Source organism: Silene latifolia, chromosome 10, assembly GCF_048544455.1.
Source record: "Silene latifolia isolate original U9 population chromosome 10, ASM4854445v1, whole genome shotgun sequence".
NCBI lineage: Eukaryota > Viridiplantae > Streptophyta > Magnoliopsida > Caryophyllales > Caryophyllaceae > Silene > Silene latifolia.
The window spans coordinates 58148697-58164228 of record NC_133535.1 but is presented as its reverse complement, the minus strand read 5'-3'; the positions used below and the strand labels follow the sequence as shown (position 1 = coordinate 58164228).

Here is a 15532-nt window from a genome sequence, read left to right as displayed (position 1 = left end):
ATATATAATGTATTCCTGCGAATGTCCATTATCATGTCTTTAAAGGAACATTTATTTTACTGCTAATGTTCATAGGAAATATTGTTGTCCATTTTGATATAGCATATATATAATGTATTGAATGCTAATGACATTAAACAAAGAAATAGTCATAATATTATTTCATTAATATTAGAAAAATATTTAAAAAAGCCATTTCAGGCTTTCAAAATGGTAAAGCCTACTAAGGCTTATACTGAAAAAAAAAACACAAGATAATACCTAATAACAATAAATAGAAGATAACACAACATATTTCTAAACTAATCTAACAGTCGGAGTCATAATAACCCTCATCCTCAGACTGTTCCTCAATTTCATATTCTTCTTCTCTTTCCTTTAAAAATTGTCGTTCTTGTCTTTTGTGATGTCTAATTATTTCTGCACGACTAGACATAGTCGTGCAGATGCAGAATCTGTCAAGGACCCGATTATTCTTTATGATAGTTATTACACCATTTTCATTTCCATGAACCGCGCCTCGGTAATAATCCCTCTCCTTTACCTCTGGCTCGTTCCCTATAAGGAACCACTTTGACCAGCCCTTGCACACCATGGCCATGTTTTTCTTTTCTTCCCTCCCAAGTCGATTAAAAAAAATCAGGAGGAATGCTTCATTAGTAAGGAAATGATGTAAACGACGACTGGGAGATGGTACATCCATCTCCACAGGAATGTCATCTCCATGAAACCAGTTTGAAGAAAACTGGCTTACTTTCCATTCCCTATAATGGGCCATGAAATTTTGTTTGTAAGCATCATTCTTGTAGGGAACTATCAGGCATTTTGAGTAGTCCATTGTTTTTTTTTTAAGAAAATTAAGTACTTTTCTGAAGAGATTAAAAGTTTTGGTTATTGGAAAAGGTAGGATGGAAAACTAGTTGTGTACTCTTGGGTTTATATAGTGGATTAATTGATTATAAGAAATTAAATTTCAGTGAATGAACAGTTGTGTCTTTTCAATCGACACAAACATAATCATGATAATTAATAAATTGGGTGCGATTATCTATGTTACTTTAATCTATTGCATAAAACAAAGATATGCACATTATGAAAATACGTAATGGACATTTGAATTAAACTGAATTCACATTTTTTTCCAAATAATATTCCATGTTCTTTTTTAAATAATTTAATGTACCTTTAAATATAATATAATGTACATTTTCCAAACAGTGCTTAATAATATTTTAGTTGTACCTAATTATCAGAAAATGCAAATTACGAATATAGATAGTTGACAATTTATTTTATGGAACATGTTTTTTTATAATTAATATAATAAACATTTAGAAGTAATATTCAAATTAATGTGAATAATTGCGTCTTTTCACCACATAAGCAAGTTATTTCGTACAAATAAAGGTTCATATATAATGTATTCCTTCGAATGTCCATTATCATGCCTTTAAAGGAACATTTATTTTACTGCTAATGTTCATAGGAAATATTGTTGTCCATTTTGATAGAGCATATATAAAATGTATTGAATGCTAATGACAGTAAACAAACAAATAGACACAATACTATTTCATTAATATTAGTAAAATATTTACAAAAGCCATTTAAGGCTTTCAAAATGATAAAGCCTACTAAGGCTTATATTGAAAAAAAAAAAAAAAACAAGATAATAAAAAATAACAATAAACTAGAAAACTAACTTAATATATTTCTAAACCAATCTAACAGTCGGAGTCATAATAACCCTCATCACCAAACTGCTCCTCAATTTCATATTCTTCTCTTCGGTTTTTAAATTGTCGTGCTTGTTGTTTATGATGTCTAATTATTTCTGCACGACTAGACATAGTCGTGCAAAGGCAGAATCTTTCAAGGAGCCGATGATCCTTTGTGACAGTGATTATACCATTTTCCTGTTCCCGAACCACCCCTCGGAAATAATCCCTTTCCTTTACCTCTGGCTCCCTCCCTATAAGGAACCACTTCGACCAGCCCTTGCACACCATTGCCATGTTTTTCTTTTCCTCCCTCCCAAGTCGCTCAAACAAAATTCGGAGCAAAGGCTGAGTAGTAAGGAAATAATGTAAAGGACTACTGAGAGATGATACATCCATCTCCACAGGAATGTCATCTCCATCAAACCAGTTTGAAGAAAACTGGCTTACTTTCCATTCCCTATAATGGTCCATGAAATTTTGTTTGTGAGCATCATTCTTGTAGGCAACTATCGTGCATTTTGAGTAGTCCATTGTTTTTTTTTAAGAAAATTAAATACTTTTCTGAAGAGATTAAAAGTTTTGGTTATTGGAAAAGGTTTTAGAAATGAAGGTAAGATGGAAAAGTAATTGTGTACTCCTTGGTTTATATAGTGGATTAATTCAGTATAAGAGATTAAATTCGGTGAACAGTTGTGTCTTTTCAACTGCCACAAACATAATCATGGTAATTAATAAATTGGGTGAAATTATCTATGTTAGTTAAATCTCTTGCATAAAACAGTATATGCACACTATAAAAATACGTAATGGACATTTGAATTAAACTGAAAGCACATTTATTTTCCAAATAATGTTCCATGTTCTTTTTTAAATTATTTAATGTAAGTTAAATATAATATAATGTACATTTTCCAAACAGTGCTTAATGATATTTTAGTTGCACCTAATTGTCAGAAAATGCAAATTATGAATATAGATAGTGGACAATTTATTTGATGGAACATGTTTTTTTATAATTAATATAATGTACATTTAGAATTAATATTCAAATTAATGTGAATAGTTGTGTCTTTTCACCACTTAAGCAAGTTACAAACCGTCATTTGACATATTGAACAATTGCAAGTCCACTTGCAAAAGGTAATAATTACTTGCACATCCTTATTATATATAATGCACATTTCACTAAAACTGATTAGACATTTCCTTATGAAACGTGTACAGCACAACACAACACATTATTTTTACATGCAAAATTACTTTTCAGTTACTTCAAATTGCACACTTTTCCTTTCTCATTATTTTTAGTACATTTTTTTTCACCACAAAGTACATTTGCATTTATCATCCTCCTAAAATCAAACAAACAAACTATAAACCCTAATTTAACACTTTTCATTATAAAATTAATGTTTTTGTGGTTCTGTACATTAAATCTAGTTAACTAAATTTAAACAAATCCGAAATTAAGTTGAATTTAATCAAATTCAACTTTAACATCATCATAATATCAATTCAACAACGATTCAGAAAGGAATTAAATAACATTGAATGAACATACCTCAATATTGACTGTAGAAAACAATAATTCCAGATGAATGACGAAATTAATTCCGATTTTCCTAACAAAGTTTTGATCTTGAAATAACTGAATAGCTGATGAATGCAAAAGTTTGAACAAATTGACTCTGATTTGCGCTTCGAACACAACAATTGATGATGAATAAACGATTTTTTATCACTAAATTTGATATCGAAAGACAAAAATTTACAAATTAAGGAAGGATTAATGATGAAATCGATTGATTTTGTTTCATGTGGTTTTATTTTGTTACGTAGGCTTGATATTGCTGACATGTACAATCTTATTTTTTGTATTGCGTGAAATTCTAAGAGAAGCGCGCGTCTAATCTCAGCCGTCAGTCTTATTTGATGGACGGTTGAGAGTTGTTCTCACGGTTCTCACGATAAGCCCCGTTCTCACCGGAACTCTACCCATAATAATAATAATAATAATAATAATAATAACAATAATAATAATAATAATAATAATAATAATAATTATAATAATAATAATAATTATAATAATAATAATAATAATAATAATAAAAATAATAGAAGAATAATAATAATAGAAGAATAACAATAATAATAGAAGAATAACAATAATAATAGAAGAATAACAGAAATAAGAAGAATAAGAAGAATAATAATAAAAATAAAAATAAAAATAAAAATAAAAATAAAAATAAAAATATAATAATAATAATAATAATAATAATAATAATAATAATAATAATAATAACAATAACAATAATAACAATAAAAACAATAATAATAGAAGAATAACAATAACAATAATAACAATAACAATAATAATAATAATAATAATAATAATAATAATAATAATAATAATAATAATAATAATAATAATAATAATAATAATAATAATAATAATAATAATAATAATAATAATAATAATAATAATAATAATAATAGAAGAATAATAAGAATAATAATAGAAGAATAATAAGAATAACAAGAATAATAACAAGAATAACAAGAATAATAATAATAATAATAATAATAATAATAATAATAACAATAATATTAATAATAATATTAATAATAATAACAATAATAATAACAATAATAATAATAGAAGAATAACAATATTAACAATAATAATAATAATGACAATAATAATATTAACAATAATAATAAAAGAATAACAATAATAACAATAATAACAATAATAATAGAATAATAATAATAATAATAATAATAACAATAATAATAATAATAATAATAATAATAATAACAACAATAATAATAACAATAATAACAATAAAAATAATAAGAATAATAACAACAACAATAATAATAATAATAACAATAATAATAATAACAATAATAATAACAATAATAATAATAATAATAATAATAATAATAATAATAATAATAATAATAATAATAATAATAATAATAATAATAATAATAATAATAATAATAATAATTACAATAATAATAATAATAATAACAATAATAATAATAATAACAATAATAATAATAATAACAATAATAATAATAATAAAAATAATTATAATAATAATAACAACAACAATAATAACAATAATAATAATAGAAGAATAACAAGAATAACAAGAATAACAAGAATAATAACAATAATAATAATAATAATAATAACAATAATAAGGGTAGAGTTCCGGTGAGAACGGGGCATATCGTGAGAACCGTGAGAACAGCTCTCAACCATCCATCAAATTATCTGACGGCTGAAATTAGACGCGCGCTTCTCTTAGAGTTTCACGGAAAACAAAAATAAGATTGTACATGTCAGCAATATCAAGCCTACGTAACAAAATCAAACCACACGAAACAAAATCAATCGATTTCATCATTAATCCTTCCTTAATTTGTAAATTTTTGTCTTTCGACATCAAATTTAGTGATCTAAAATCAGTTATTCATCATCAATTGATGTGTTCGAAGCGCAAATCAGAGTCAATTTGTTCAAACTTTTGCATTCATCAGCTATTCAGTTATTTCAAGATCAAAACTTTGTAAGGAAAATCGGAATTGATTTCGTCATTCATCTGGAATTATTGTTTTCTACAGTCAATATTGAGGTATGTTCATTCAATGTTATTTAATTCCTTTCTGAATCGTTGTTGAATTGATTTTATGATGACGTTAAAGTTGAATTTAATCAAATTCAACTTAATTTCAGATTTGATTAAATTTAGTTAACTAGATTTAATGTCCAGAACCACAAAAACATTAATTTTATAATGAAAAGTGTTAAATTAGGGTTTATAGTTTGTTTGTTTGATTTTAGGAGGATGATTTTAGGAGGATGATAAATGCAAATGTACTTTTTGGTGAGAAAAAATGTAAAAATAATGAGAAACGAAAAGTGTGCAATTTGAAGTAACTGAAAAGTAATTTTGCATGTAAAAATAATGTGTTGTGTTGTGCTGTACACATTTCATAAGGAAATGTCCAATCAGTCTTAGTGAAATGTGCATTATATATAATAAGGATGTGCAAGTAATTATTACCTTTTGCAAGTGGTCTTGCAACTGTTCACAATAGGTCACAATAAGTCAAATGACGGTTTGTAACTTGCTTATGTGGTGAAAAGACACAATTATTCACATTAATTTGAATATTACTTCAAAATGTACATTATATTAATTATTAAAAAACATGTTCCATTAAATAAATTGTCCACTATCTATATTCGTAATTTGCATTTTCTGATAATTAGGTGCAACTAAAATATCATTAAGCACTGTTTGGAAAATGTACATTAGATTATATTTAAAAGTACGTTAAATTATTTAAAAAAAGAACATAGAACATTATTCGGAAAATAAATGTGAATTCAGTTTAATTCAAATGTCCATTACGTATTTTCATAGTGTGCATATACTGTTTTATGCAGGAGATTAAAGTAACATAGATAACTTCACCCAATTTATTAATTACCATGATTATGTTTGTGTCAGCTGAAAAGACACACCTGTTCACAAAATTTAATCTCTTATAATCAATTTATCCACTATATAAACCCAAGAGTACACAACCACTTTTCCATCCTACCTTTTCCAATAAGCAAAACTTTAAATCTGTCTAGAAAACTACTTAATTTTATTAAAAAAAAAAACAATGTCTTACTCAAAATGCACAATAGTTCCCTACACGAATGTTGCTCACAAACAAAATTTCGTGGAGCATTATCATCAATAGAAAGTAAGCCTGATGTAAAACCGGGTACCAAATCGGTGTGAATGTTAGACACGAAAAGGCCTGATTTGGTAAAGTATTGTGAGTGATATTTTTGGTGTTTTATGAGTTTAAATTGCAGCGGGAAATGTTAAGTAAAATGGATATGGATTAGCTAAGAAACCTCGCAAGATAACTCAACTAAAACTGAAATATCCAACCAAGACCACACAGGAACAAGGAGGGAAACAAAGGATATTTCAACCAAGAACACACAGTAAACAAGGATGAAATAAGGCGCCGACCTCGCAAGGAAGACAAGAACACTCGCAAGCGTTCAAAGTTTGAGAGAAAATCTCTACACTTGGGTTTATATTTCTGAAAATTGGATCATTACAAATGAGGATTTTCGCCCCTTATATAGCCTAGGATGTGCTTGGGCTCCAAGGCAGCATTAAATGCTAAAAACTATTTCCTAGGCATGCTTGGGCACCAAGGCATTATTTAAAATTATATAGACAAAATATGCTAGATTTTTGTAAAAACTAGGTGAGGAGAACTAGGTGAGGAAGACTAAAATAATCCTCTAACTTGGGTGGCACTCTCCTTGGACGGTGCTTCGTGGACAACATTTCTCGGATCAGTTTGAGCTCGACTTCCAACTTATCTTTGTGACATAGCTCGCATTTCTTTTAGTACCAAAATAAGGACTCGGATCAGCGTTAAGTAAGAGTGCGCTAGAGCTCGACATTGCTCCCGCATCATTCTCTCCTTCTTCAAAAGAATTTGTCCTCAAATTTTCATCATCCAAGTATGGAGATAGATCACCAATATTGAAAGTAGCACTTACACCACCATATTCATCAGGGAGTTCAATTTTGTAAGCACTTTCACCGTAGCGCTCAAGCACTCGAAATGGACCATCGACCCTTGGCATTAACTTGTTTTTTCGTTTAGAGGGAAACCTCTCCTTGCGAAGATGTAACCAAACAAGATCTCCCACTTTGAATGTAGGCTGTTTACGATGCTTATTAGCTTTCTCCTTGTATCTTGCATTAGCCTTCTCAATTTGAGCTTTCATTTGCTCACAAGTACGCAAGAATGCAGCTTGTCTTTCCTTAGCTTCAAAACTTAACGTCTCCTTCTTTGGAATAGGAATAAGATCAATAGGGAGATAAGGATTTATCCCATAAACGATCTCGAATGGTGCACGGCCAGTAGTCATAGACGATGTACGATTATAGGCAAACTCAGCATGTGCCAACTTCACATCCCAATCCTTTGTGCTCTTACTCACTAAACCTCGTAACAAACTTCCAAGAGTTCGATTTGTCACCTCCGTTTGACCATCAGTTTGGGGATGGTGAGAAGTACTAAATAACAGCTTAGTACCAACCAAACGCCACAACGTCTTCCAAAAGTAGCTTAAAAACTTAGTGTCTCGATCGGAAATAATAGTTTTAGGAATGCCATGTAGACGAACAACTTCCTTGTAATACAACTCAGCAACCTTAGAAGCATCATCAGTTTTGTGACATGGTATGAAATGAGCCATTTTTGAGAATTGATCAACCACCACCATGATTGAATCTTTACCTCTTTGAGTTCGCGACAACCCAACAATAAAATCCATGCTTACCTCGTTCCATGGTTGTGTAGGGACGGGTAAGGGAGTGTAAAGCCCTTTAGTGAATGAACTTTTCGATATTTGGCATGTAGCACACCTTGCTATCACATCTTGCACATCCTTGAGCATCTTAGGCCAATAGAAGTGCTCTCCAAGGATATCATAAGTCTTATTGACGCCAAAGTGTCCAGCCAACGCTCCTCCATGCGCTTCTCTAACCAATAGCTCTCGAATTGAGCTCTTAGGAATACAAAGCTTGTTTCCTTTGAACAAATATCCTTCTTGCACTGAGAACAAATTAGTAGGACTAATAAGTTCATTTGAAAAATTAGGATCATCTTTGTATAATTCTTTCAATTGCTCAAATCCAAGTAACCTCGCATCAAGTGCAACAAGCAAACAATGCCTCCTTGGAAGCGCATCAGCCACAACATTAGAGTTTCCCATTTTATACTTTGAAGAAAAGGTAAAGGATTGTAGGAACTCTACCCATCTGGCATGTCTTGCATTCAACTTTTGTTGCCCATGAATGTGCTTTAGAGCCTCGTGATCAGAATGCAGAACAAATGGTTTTGGGCGAAGATAATGAGCCCAATGATCCAGTTCTCGCACAATCGCATAGAACTCTTTGTCATAGGTGGAATACTTCAGCCTTGCTCCACCCAATTTCTTACTAAAGAATGCAATAGGTTGTTTCTCTTGGATTAGAACAGCTCCAACTCCAACTCCGCTAGCGTCGCATTCAACTTCGAACAATTTGTCAAAGTTGGGCAAAGCTAGAATAGATGCTGAACACAACTTATCTTTGATCTCATAAAATGCCTTTTGTGTACTTGGATTCCACACAAACTCTCCTTTCTTTGTTAGCTCGGTGATAGGTCCAACAATAGAGCTAAAATTCTGAATGAACCTTCGATAAAACGAAGCCAATCCATGAAAACTTCTAACTTCAGTAGTTGTTTTAGGGATAGGCCACGATTGAATTGCTTCCACTTTTGAAGGATCAACGCTCACCCCTTCTTCTCCAACGATATAACCAAGAAAGGTCACACTAGGCACCATGAACATGCATTTCTCGAGCTTTCCATAAAGTTTCTGTTCTCTTAACTTCTCAAATACCTTTCTCAAATGTTCCAAGTGTTGCTACTTATTTTTGATGTAAATAAGAATGTCATCAAGATAAACTTATTAAGAAATGGCCTTAGGACCTCATTCATCAGCCGCATGAAAGAACTAGGAGCATTGCATAACCCAAATGGCATAACAAGCCACTCATACAACCCTTGCTTTGTTTTGAAGGCTGTTTTCCATTCGTCACCTTCTCGGATCCTCATTTGATGATAACCACTTCGAAGATCAATTTTCGAGAACACACGAGCTCCATTCAACTCATCAAGCATATCATCTAGCCTCGGCATAGGAAAGCGATACTTGATTGTAATATTGTTCACTGCTCGGCTATCAATACACATACGCCATTTCCCATCCTTCTTGGATACCAAAAGAGCAGGTACGGCACAAGGACTAAGACTCTGTTTCACATAGCCTCGATCAATCAACTCTTGCACTTGTCTTTGCAACTCTTTAGCCTCTTCTGGATTGCATCGATAGGCTGGTTTGTTTGGAAGTGTAGCTCCTAGAATAAGATCAATTTGGTGCTTTATGCCACGCTTAGGAGGTAATCCAAGTGGCAACTATTCCGGGAACACATCACCAAACTCATTCAACAACATTTGGACAGTCTCGTCATGAACTCCAATTCCTTCTTCCACGTCTCGAACCATAAGAACATAAGCTTGTTCCCCTTGTTCTAATGCTTCAACAAATTCTTTAGCATTCATAAACAAATTCTCATTTTTCTTCTTTACTTTGTTAGGTGACAAGGGTTTCAAGTGGAATCTGTTTTTACCCTTGCTAACAATGTAAATGTTATCCCTTCCTTGATGAACAACTTCTCTATCAAACTGCCATGGTCGTCCCAATAGAATATGACACGCACTCATGGGTAACACGTCACACCATACTTCATCTTCATAGGGACCCATAACAAATGAAAGTAAAGCTTGTTTCTTGACTTTAATCCCACTGTTTTCATTCAACCAATGCAAAGATATATGGTTTATGGTGATTACGAGTCTCAAGCTTAAAGGAATCCACCAATTCAGTAGCAACCGCATTTGTGCAAGACCCACTATCAATAATCAAATTGCAAGTCTTACCATGCACCTTACAACGAGCATGGAAAATCTCCTCACGTTGCTCCATTTCAATCGGTGTGGATTGAATATGCAAGTTTCTCACCACAAACATCTCCTTATCAGTGTCATATGATGGTTCGACAATATGAGTGTGAACCTCATCATGTTGTTCATCTTCATCGTTCTGGACAGAATTGACCTCCGTCTCATTTGTCACCACGAAACATGGAGTAATCTCACCTAACTCTTGAAGAGTAAGCGCTCTCTTTTTGGGACATTCGTTAGTGATGTGTCCATAACCTTGGCACTTAAAGCATCTCCTAGCACCCATATTTTTAAAATCAGTAGCAACTCCTTTGCCTTTGTCTTTGGGTTCTTCCTTTTTGGCTTCCTTACTGGACGATGATGTAGCGCTTGACTTATAAAAAGGATTAACACCCTTAGAACCATCACGAGCAACCAGGGGTTTCTTTCCTTTATCCTGCTTTTCAAACTTAAGAGCAAGCTTACACACATCATTAAAATCAAGGAAATTATGAACTTCAACTCGTTGGGCCAATGAAGGACTCAAACCCTTAATGAATCGAGCAATTTGCATCTCCTCCCGTTCCTGAAGGTCACACACCATAATTAGTCTTTCAAACTCCTTAATGTAATCGGTCACACTTAAATTACCTTGAGAAAGAGATGTAAGCATCAAGTACTGCTCTTGTTCATAGTCTCTTGGCATGAAGCGTTTTTGCAAGTGCTTTTTCAACTTATTCCAAGTCTCAATCTTACTCTTTCTTTCACGCTTTCTTTGTTTCTTAAGGTTCTCATACCACAAGGATGCATACTTGGTCATTTTCAAGGTAGCAACCTTGAATTGCTTGTGTTCATCATAGCCTTTATATTCAAAGACTCTCTCCGCTTGTCTCACCCAATCTAGGAATTTTTCAGCATCAAGTTCCCTTTCAAACTCCGGGATATCAAGTTTTAATCCACGATTATCATCATTATTCCTCCTTGGTTCAGGAATGGAATGATGTCTCTCATCGAAATCTGAACTTTCAACGTGCCTCCTCCCCTTCTTTCTAAGAGTATGATTACAAATCTGATCAATCTTGTAATTCATTTGTGCCATTCGTTTTGTTAAGTCATCCATACGTTCCTCCCATGGTTCTTGATATGAACCATCATGGGACATCTTTTTTTTTCTCACGGGTGAACAGTACCAGACGTGAACAGTAAGTTGTTTTTTTTCACGGGTGAACAGTACCAGACGTGAACAGTAAGAATATTTTTTTTTTTTTTTTTTACACTGGCAATGGATCGTCTTGTTTATGGAAAATCAAGAGGCGAAGCTCTGATACCAATTTGATGTAAAACCGGGTACCAAATCGGTGTGAATGTTAGACACGAAAAGGCCTGATTTAATAAAGTATTGTGAGTGATATTTTTGGTGTTTTATGAGTTTAAATTGCAGCGGAAAATGTTAAGTAAAATGGATATGAATTAGCTAAGAAACCTCGCAAGATAACTCAACTAAAACTGAAATATCCAACCAAGACCACACAGGAACAAGGAGGGAAACAAAGGATATTTCAACCAAGAACACACAGTAAACAAGGATGAAATAAGGCGCCGAACTCGCAAGGAAGACAAGAACACTCGCAAGCGTTCAAAGTTTGAGAGAAAATCTCTACACTTGGGTTTATATTTCTGAAAATTGGATCATTACAAACGAGGATTTTCGCCCCTTATATAGCCTAGGATGTGCTTGGGCTCCAAGGCAGCATTAAATGCTAAAAACTATTTCCTAGGCATGCTTGGGCACCAAGGCATTATTTAAAATTATATAGAAAAAATATGCTAGATTTTTGTAAAAACTAGGTGAGGAAAACTAGGTGGGGAAGACTAAAATAATCCTCTAACTTGAGCGGCACTCTCCTTGGACGGTGCTTCGTGGACGGCATTTCTCGGATCAGTTTGAACTCGACGTCCAACTTATCTTCGTGACATAGCTCGCATTTCTTTTAGTACCAAAATAAAGACTCGGATCAGCGTTAAGTAAGAGTGCGCTAGATCTCGACATTGCTCCCGCATCAAAGCCAGTTTTCTTCAAACTGGTTTGATGGAGATGGAATTCCTGTGGAGATGGATGTACCATCTCACAGTCGTCCTTTACATCCTTTCCTTACTACTGAGGCATTGCTCCGGATTTTTTTTAATCGACTTGGGAGGGAAGAAAAGAGAAACATGGCCATGGTGTGCAAGGGCTGGTCAATGTGGTTCCTTATAGGGACCGAGCCAAGGGTAATGGATAGGGATTATTACCGAGGCGCGGTTCGGGGAAATGAAAATGGTATAATCTATGTCACAAAGGATAATCGGCTCCTTGACAGATTCTGCCTTTGCACGACTATGTCTAGTCGTGCATAAATAATTAGACATCATAAACAACAAGAACGACAAGTTAAAAACCAAAGAGAAGAATATGAAATTGAGGAGCAGTCGGGTGATGAGGCTTATTATGACTCTGACTGTTAGATTAGTTTAGAAATATATTAAGTTAATTTTCTAGTTTATTGTTATTAGGTATTATCTTGTTTTTTTTTCAGTATAAGCCTTAGTAGGCTTTATCATTTTGAAAGCCTTAAATGGCTTTTGTAAATATTTTTCTAATATTAATGAAATAATATTATGACTATTTGTTTGTTTACTGTAATTAGCATTCAATACATTTTATATATGCTATATCAAAATGGACAACAATATTTCCTATGAACATTAGCAGTAAAATAAATGTTCCTTTAAAGGCATGATATGGACATTCGCAGGAATACATTATATATGAACCTTTATTTCTACGAAATAAATTACCAATCTTTGTAGAACATATTAGAATTGGATTACTGCATTATTGATGTAATAATAATATTCAATATACTTACTTACTTAACTAATGTTGAAGTAGACAATGAGTACAAGTGATGCAACTACGTCTTCTTCTACAAATAACAACTTTAAAACACCAAGGACAAGAATTGAAACATAAAATGCACTCCAATACAGTCCATTCTGTCCAGAGGAAAAGAAACTTAAATTAGGACAAGTATTCGAAACGCTAGAATCAGTAGAGTTATTCTACAAAGAATATTGTACAATCTGTGGGTTTACGCCAAGACTTGCAACAACAAAAAGGATTAAAGGCAATGAGTTACCATCAGTTTTGCATTAAGGAATGTTGTCTGCAATAGGCAAGGTGTAAAGGAAAGTAGGAAAAGGAAGAGGATAGATACTGATACTGATACTGCTGAGAATGATGCAGAATCTGATGTGACAGACATAAACCGTGTGAGGCCGATTACAAGAATTGACTGTCGTGCATTAGTGCAGTTTAAATACCAAGAAAATGGAACTTATATTGTTACCAGATTCGATGAAGCGCATAACCATCCACTTGCTTCACCTGAATCTACAATATTCTTGAAAGGAAACCGAAAAATGATAGAGGTACAGAAGCAATTTGTCACAAAGGTAAAGGTGCTAAAACTAGGTGGTGTGAAAGCCTATAGAGGTTGGAAGGAGCTGTGTGGAAGTTACGACAACATTGGTGCTACTGAGGTTGATTTCAAAAACTTTGTCAGGGACATAAAAACCTTCATTGGTAATTTTGATGCGCAAATGTTTGTTGAAAATCTTATTAGGAGAAAAGACACATGCAGTTCATTTTACTTTGATTTTATAGTAGTTGAAAACAAGTGCCTGGCTGGAGTGTTTTAGGCAGATCCAATCTGCATAAAGAACTACATGCTGTTCGGTGAGGTGTTATCAGCAGATGCTACATATGGAACAAACAACTGTACGATATGGTGTTTGTGCCTTTCACAGGAGTTGATCACCACAAAAGGTGCATAACCTTTGGAGCTGGGTTGATCGGTGATGAAAGTATTAAGTGTTACACATGGCTGTTCAAGACATTTTTGGAAGCAATTGGCGGGTGCCAGCCGAGAATTATAATTACTGATCAGGACAAATCAATGAAGTCGGTAGTCCCGGAAGTGTTTAAGGAGTCAACACACAGACTATGCATGTGGCACATAATAAAGAAACTAAGAGAAAAAGTCAGTTATCAACTGTTTCAAGATGAGGATTTTAAGACCAGGCTCAATAGGTTTGTTTGGAACAACCAACTTGAGCCTGATGAATTCGAAGAACAATGGGAGAAGATAATGACTGATTATCAACTTGTAGAACACGAGTGGTTTTCATATTTGTACGATCTCAGGGAACAGTGGATCCCTGCCTATTTTAAAGATGTTTCCATGTCTGGCTTGATGAGGGTTACTTCTAGGTTTGAGAGTGAAAACAGTTTCTTTGACAGGTTCCTCACACCTCATTTGACCCTTTTTGAGTTTTGGGTGTGCTATGAGAGTGCCTTGGAAGTACAAAGACACAAGCAGTCCAAGTTGAACAATGACAACCAACACTCTGAAATCCCACGGAAAACAAAGTCAAACCTTGAAGTCCATGCTTCTGAAATGTACTCGCACAACATTTTCAAAGACTTCCAAACAGAATTGGTTACAGCTTTGTCTGATTGCCGTTTTAAAGATGTGGAGAAGATTGATGAGACAAAAATATATATTCTAACAGACTTGTAGATGCCAAATAAGTCATGGAACATAGCATATTCACCAGATAACATGGAGATTACTTGTTCCTGTTCTATGTTTCAGAGAATGGGCATGTTGTGCAGACACTGCCTTTGGGTTCTACACAACCAAGATTTTCAGAAAATACCAGAACAGTACATAATGCAAAGATGGACAAAAGCTGCAATGAGTAAGCCTGTCTTTGATAAAGATGGCAAACTGATAGATGTCTCTCAAAAGTTTTTTGACCGGAAAAGTTTGAGTACTGAGCTGTGGCAAGAGGTATATTGTTGTGTCAGCGTAGCTGAGTGTGATGATAACGACATGATGCTTTTGATTGAAAAACTGAGAGATATTAGATTGGATATGATTAGTAATAGAAGTGTTCCAGCAAAGAAGAAAGACAAGATGAAAGAAATAGAAAAGTACGTGGGCTGCAAAATACCTGAGAAGTTGGTGATTCATGTTCCTAAAAAATCTAAAAATAAGGGTAGGACCAAGGGCAAGAGAATTGAGTCACAAATGTTAAAAGCCTTAAAGAAGAGAGGAAAAGGGAAGAGGTACTGCAAAACATGTGGCCACCAAGGACACAACTCTAGG

At 33.4% G+C, this 15532-nt stretch overlaps 1 protein-coding gene across 1 annotated transcript; it reads left to right on the top strand.

Moving 5' to 3' along the window:
- The first annotated feature begins 14146 nt into the window (after window positions 1–14146).
- Window positions 14147–14941, top strand: LOC141607619 (protein FAR1-RELATED SEQUENCE 5-like). Its single transcript, XM_074426967.1, has one exon. It carries the CDS (start codon window positions 14147–14149, stop codon window positions 14939–14941), a length of 795 nt encoding a protein of 264 aa, XP_074283068.1.
- Window positions 14942–15532: the final 591 nt, after the last annotated feature.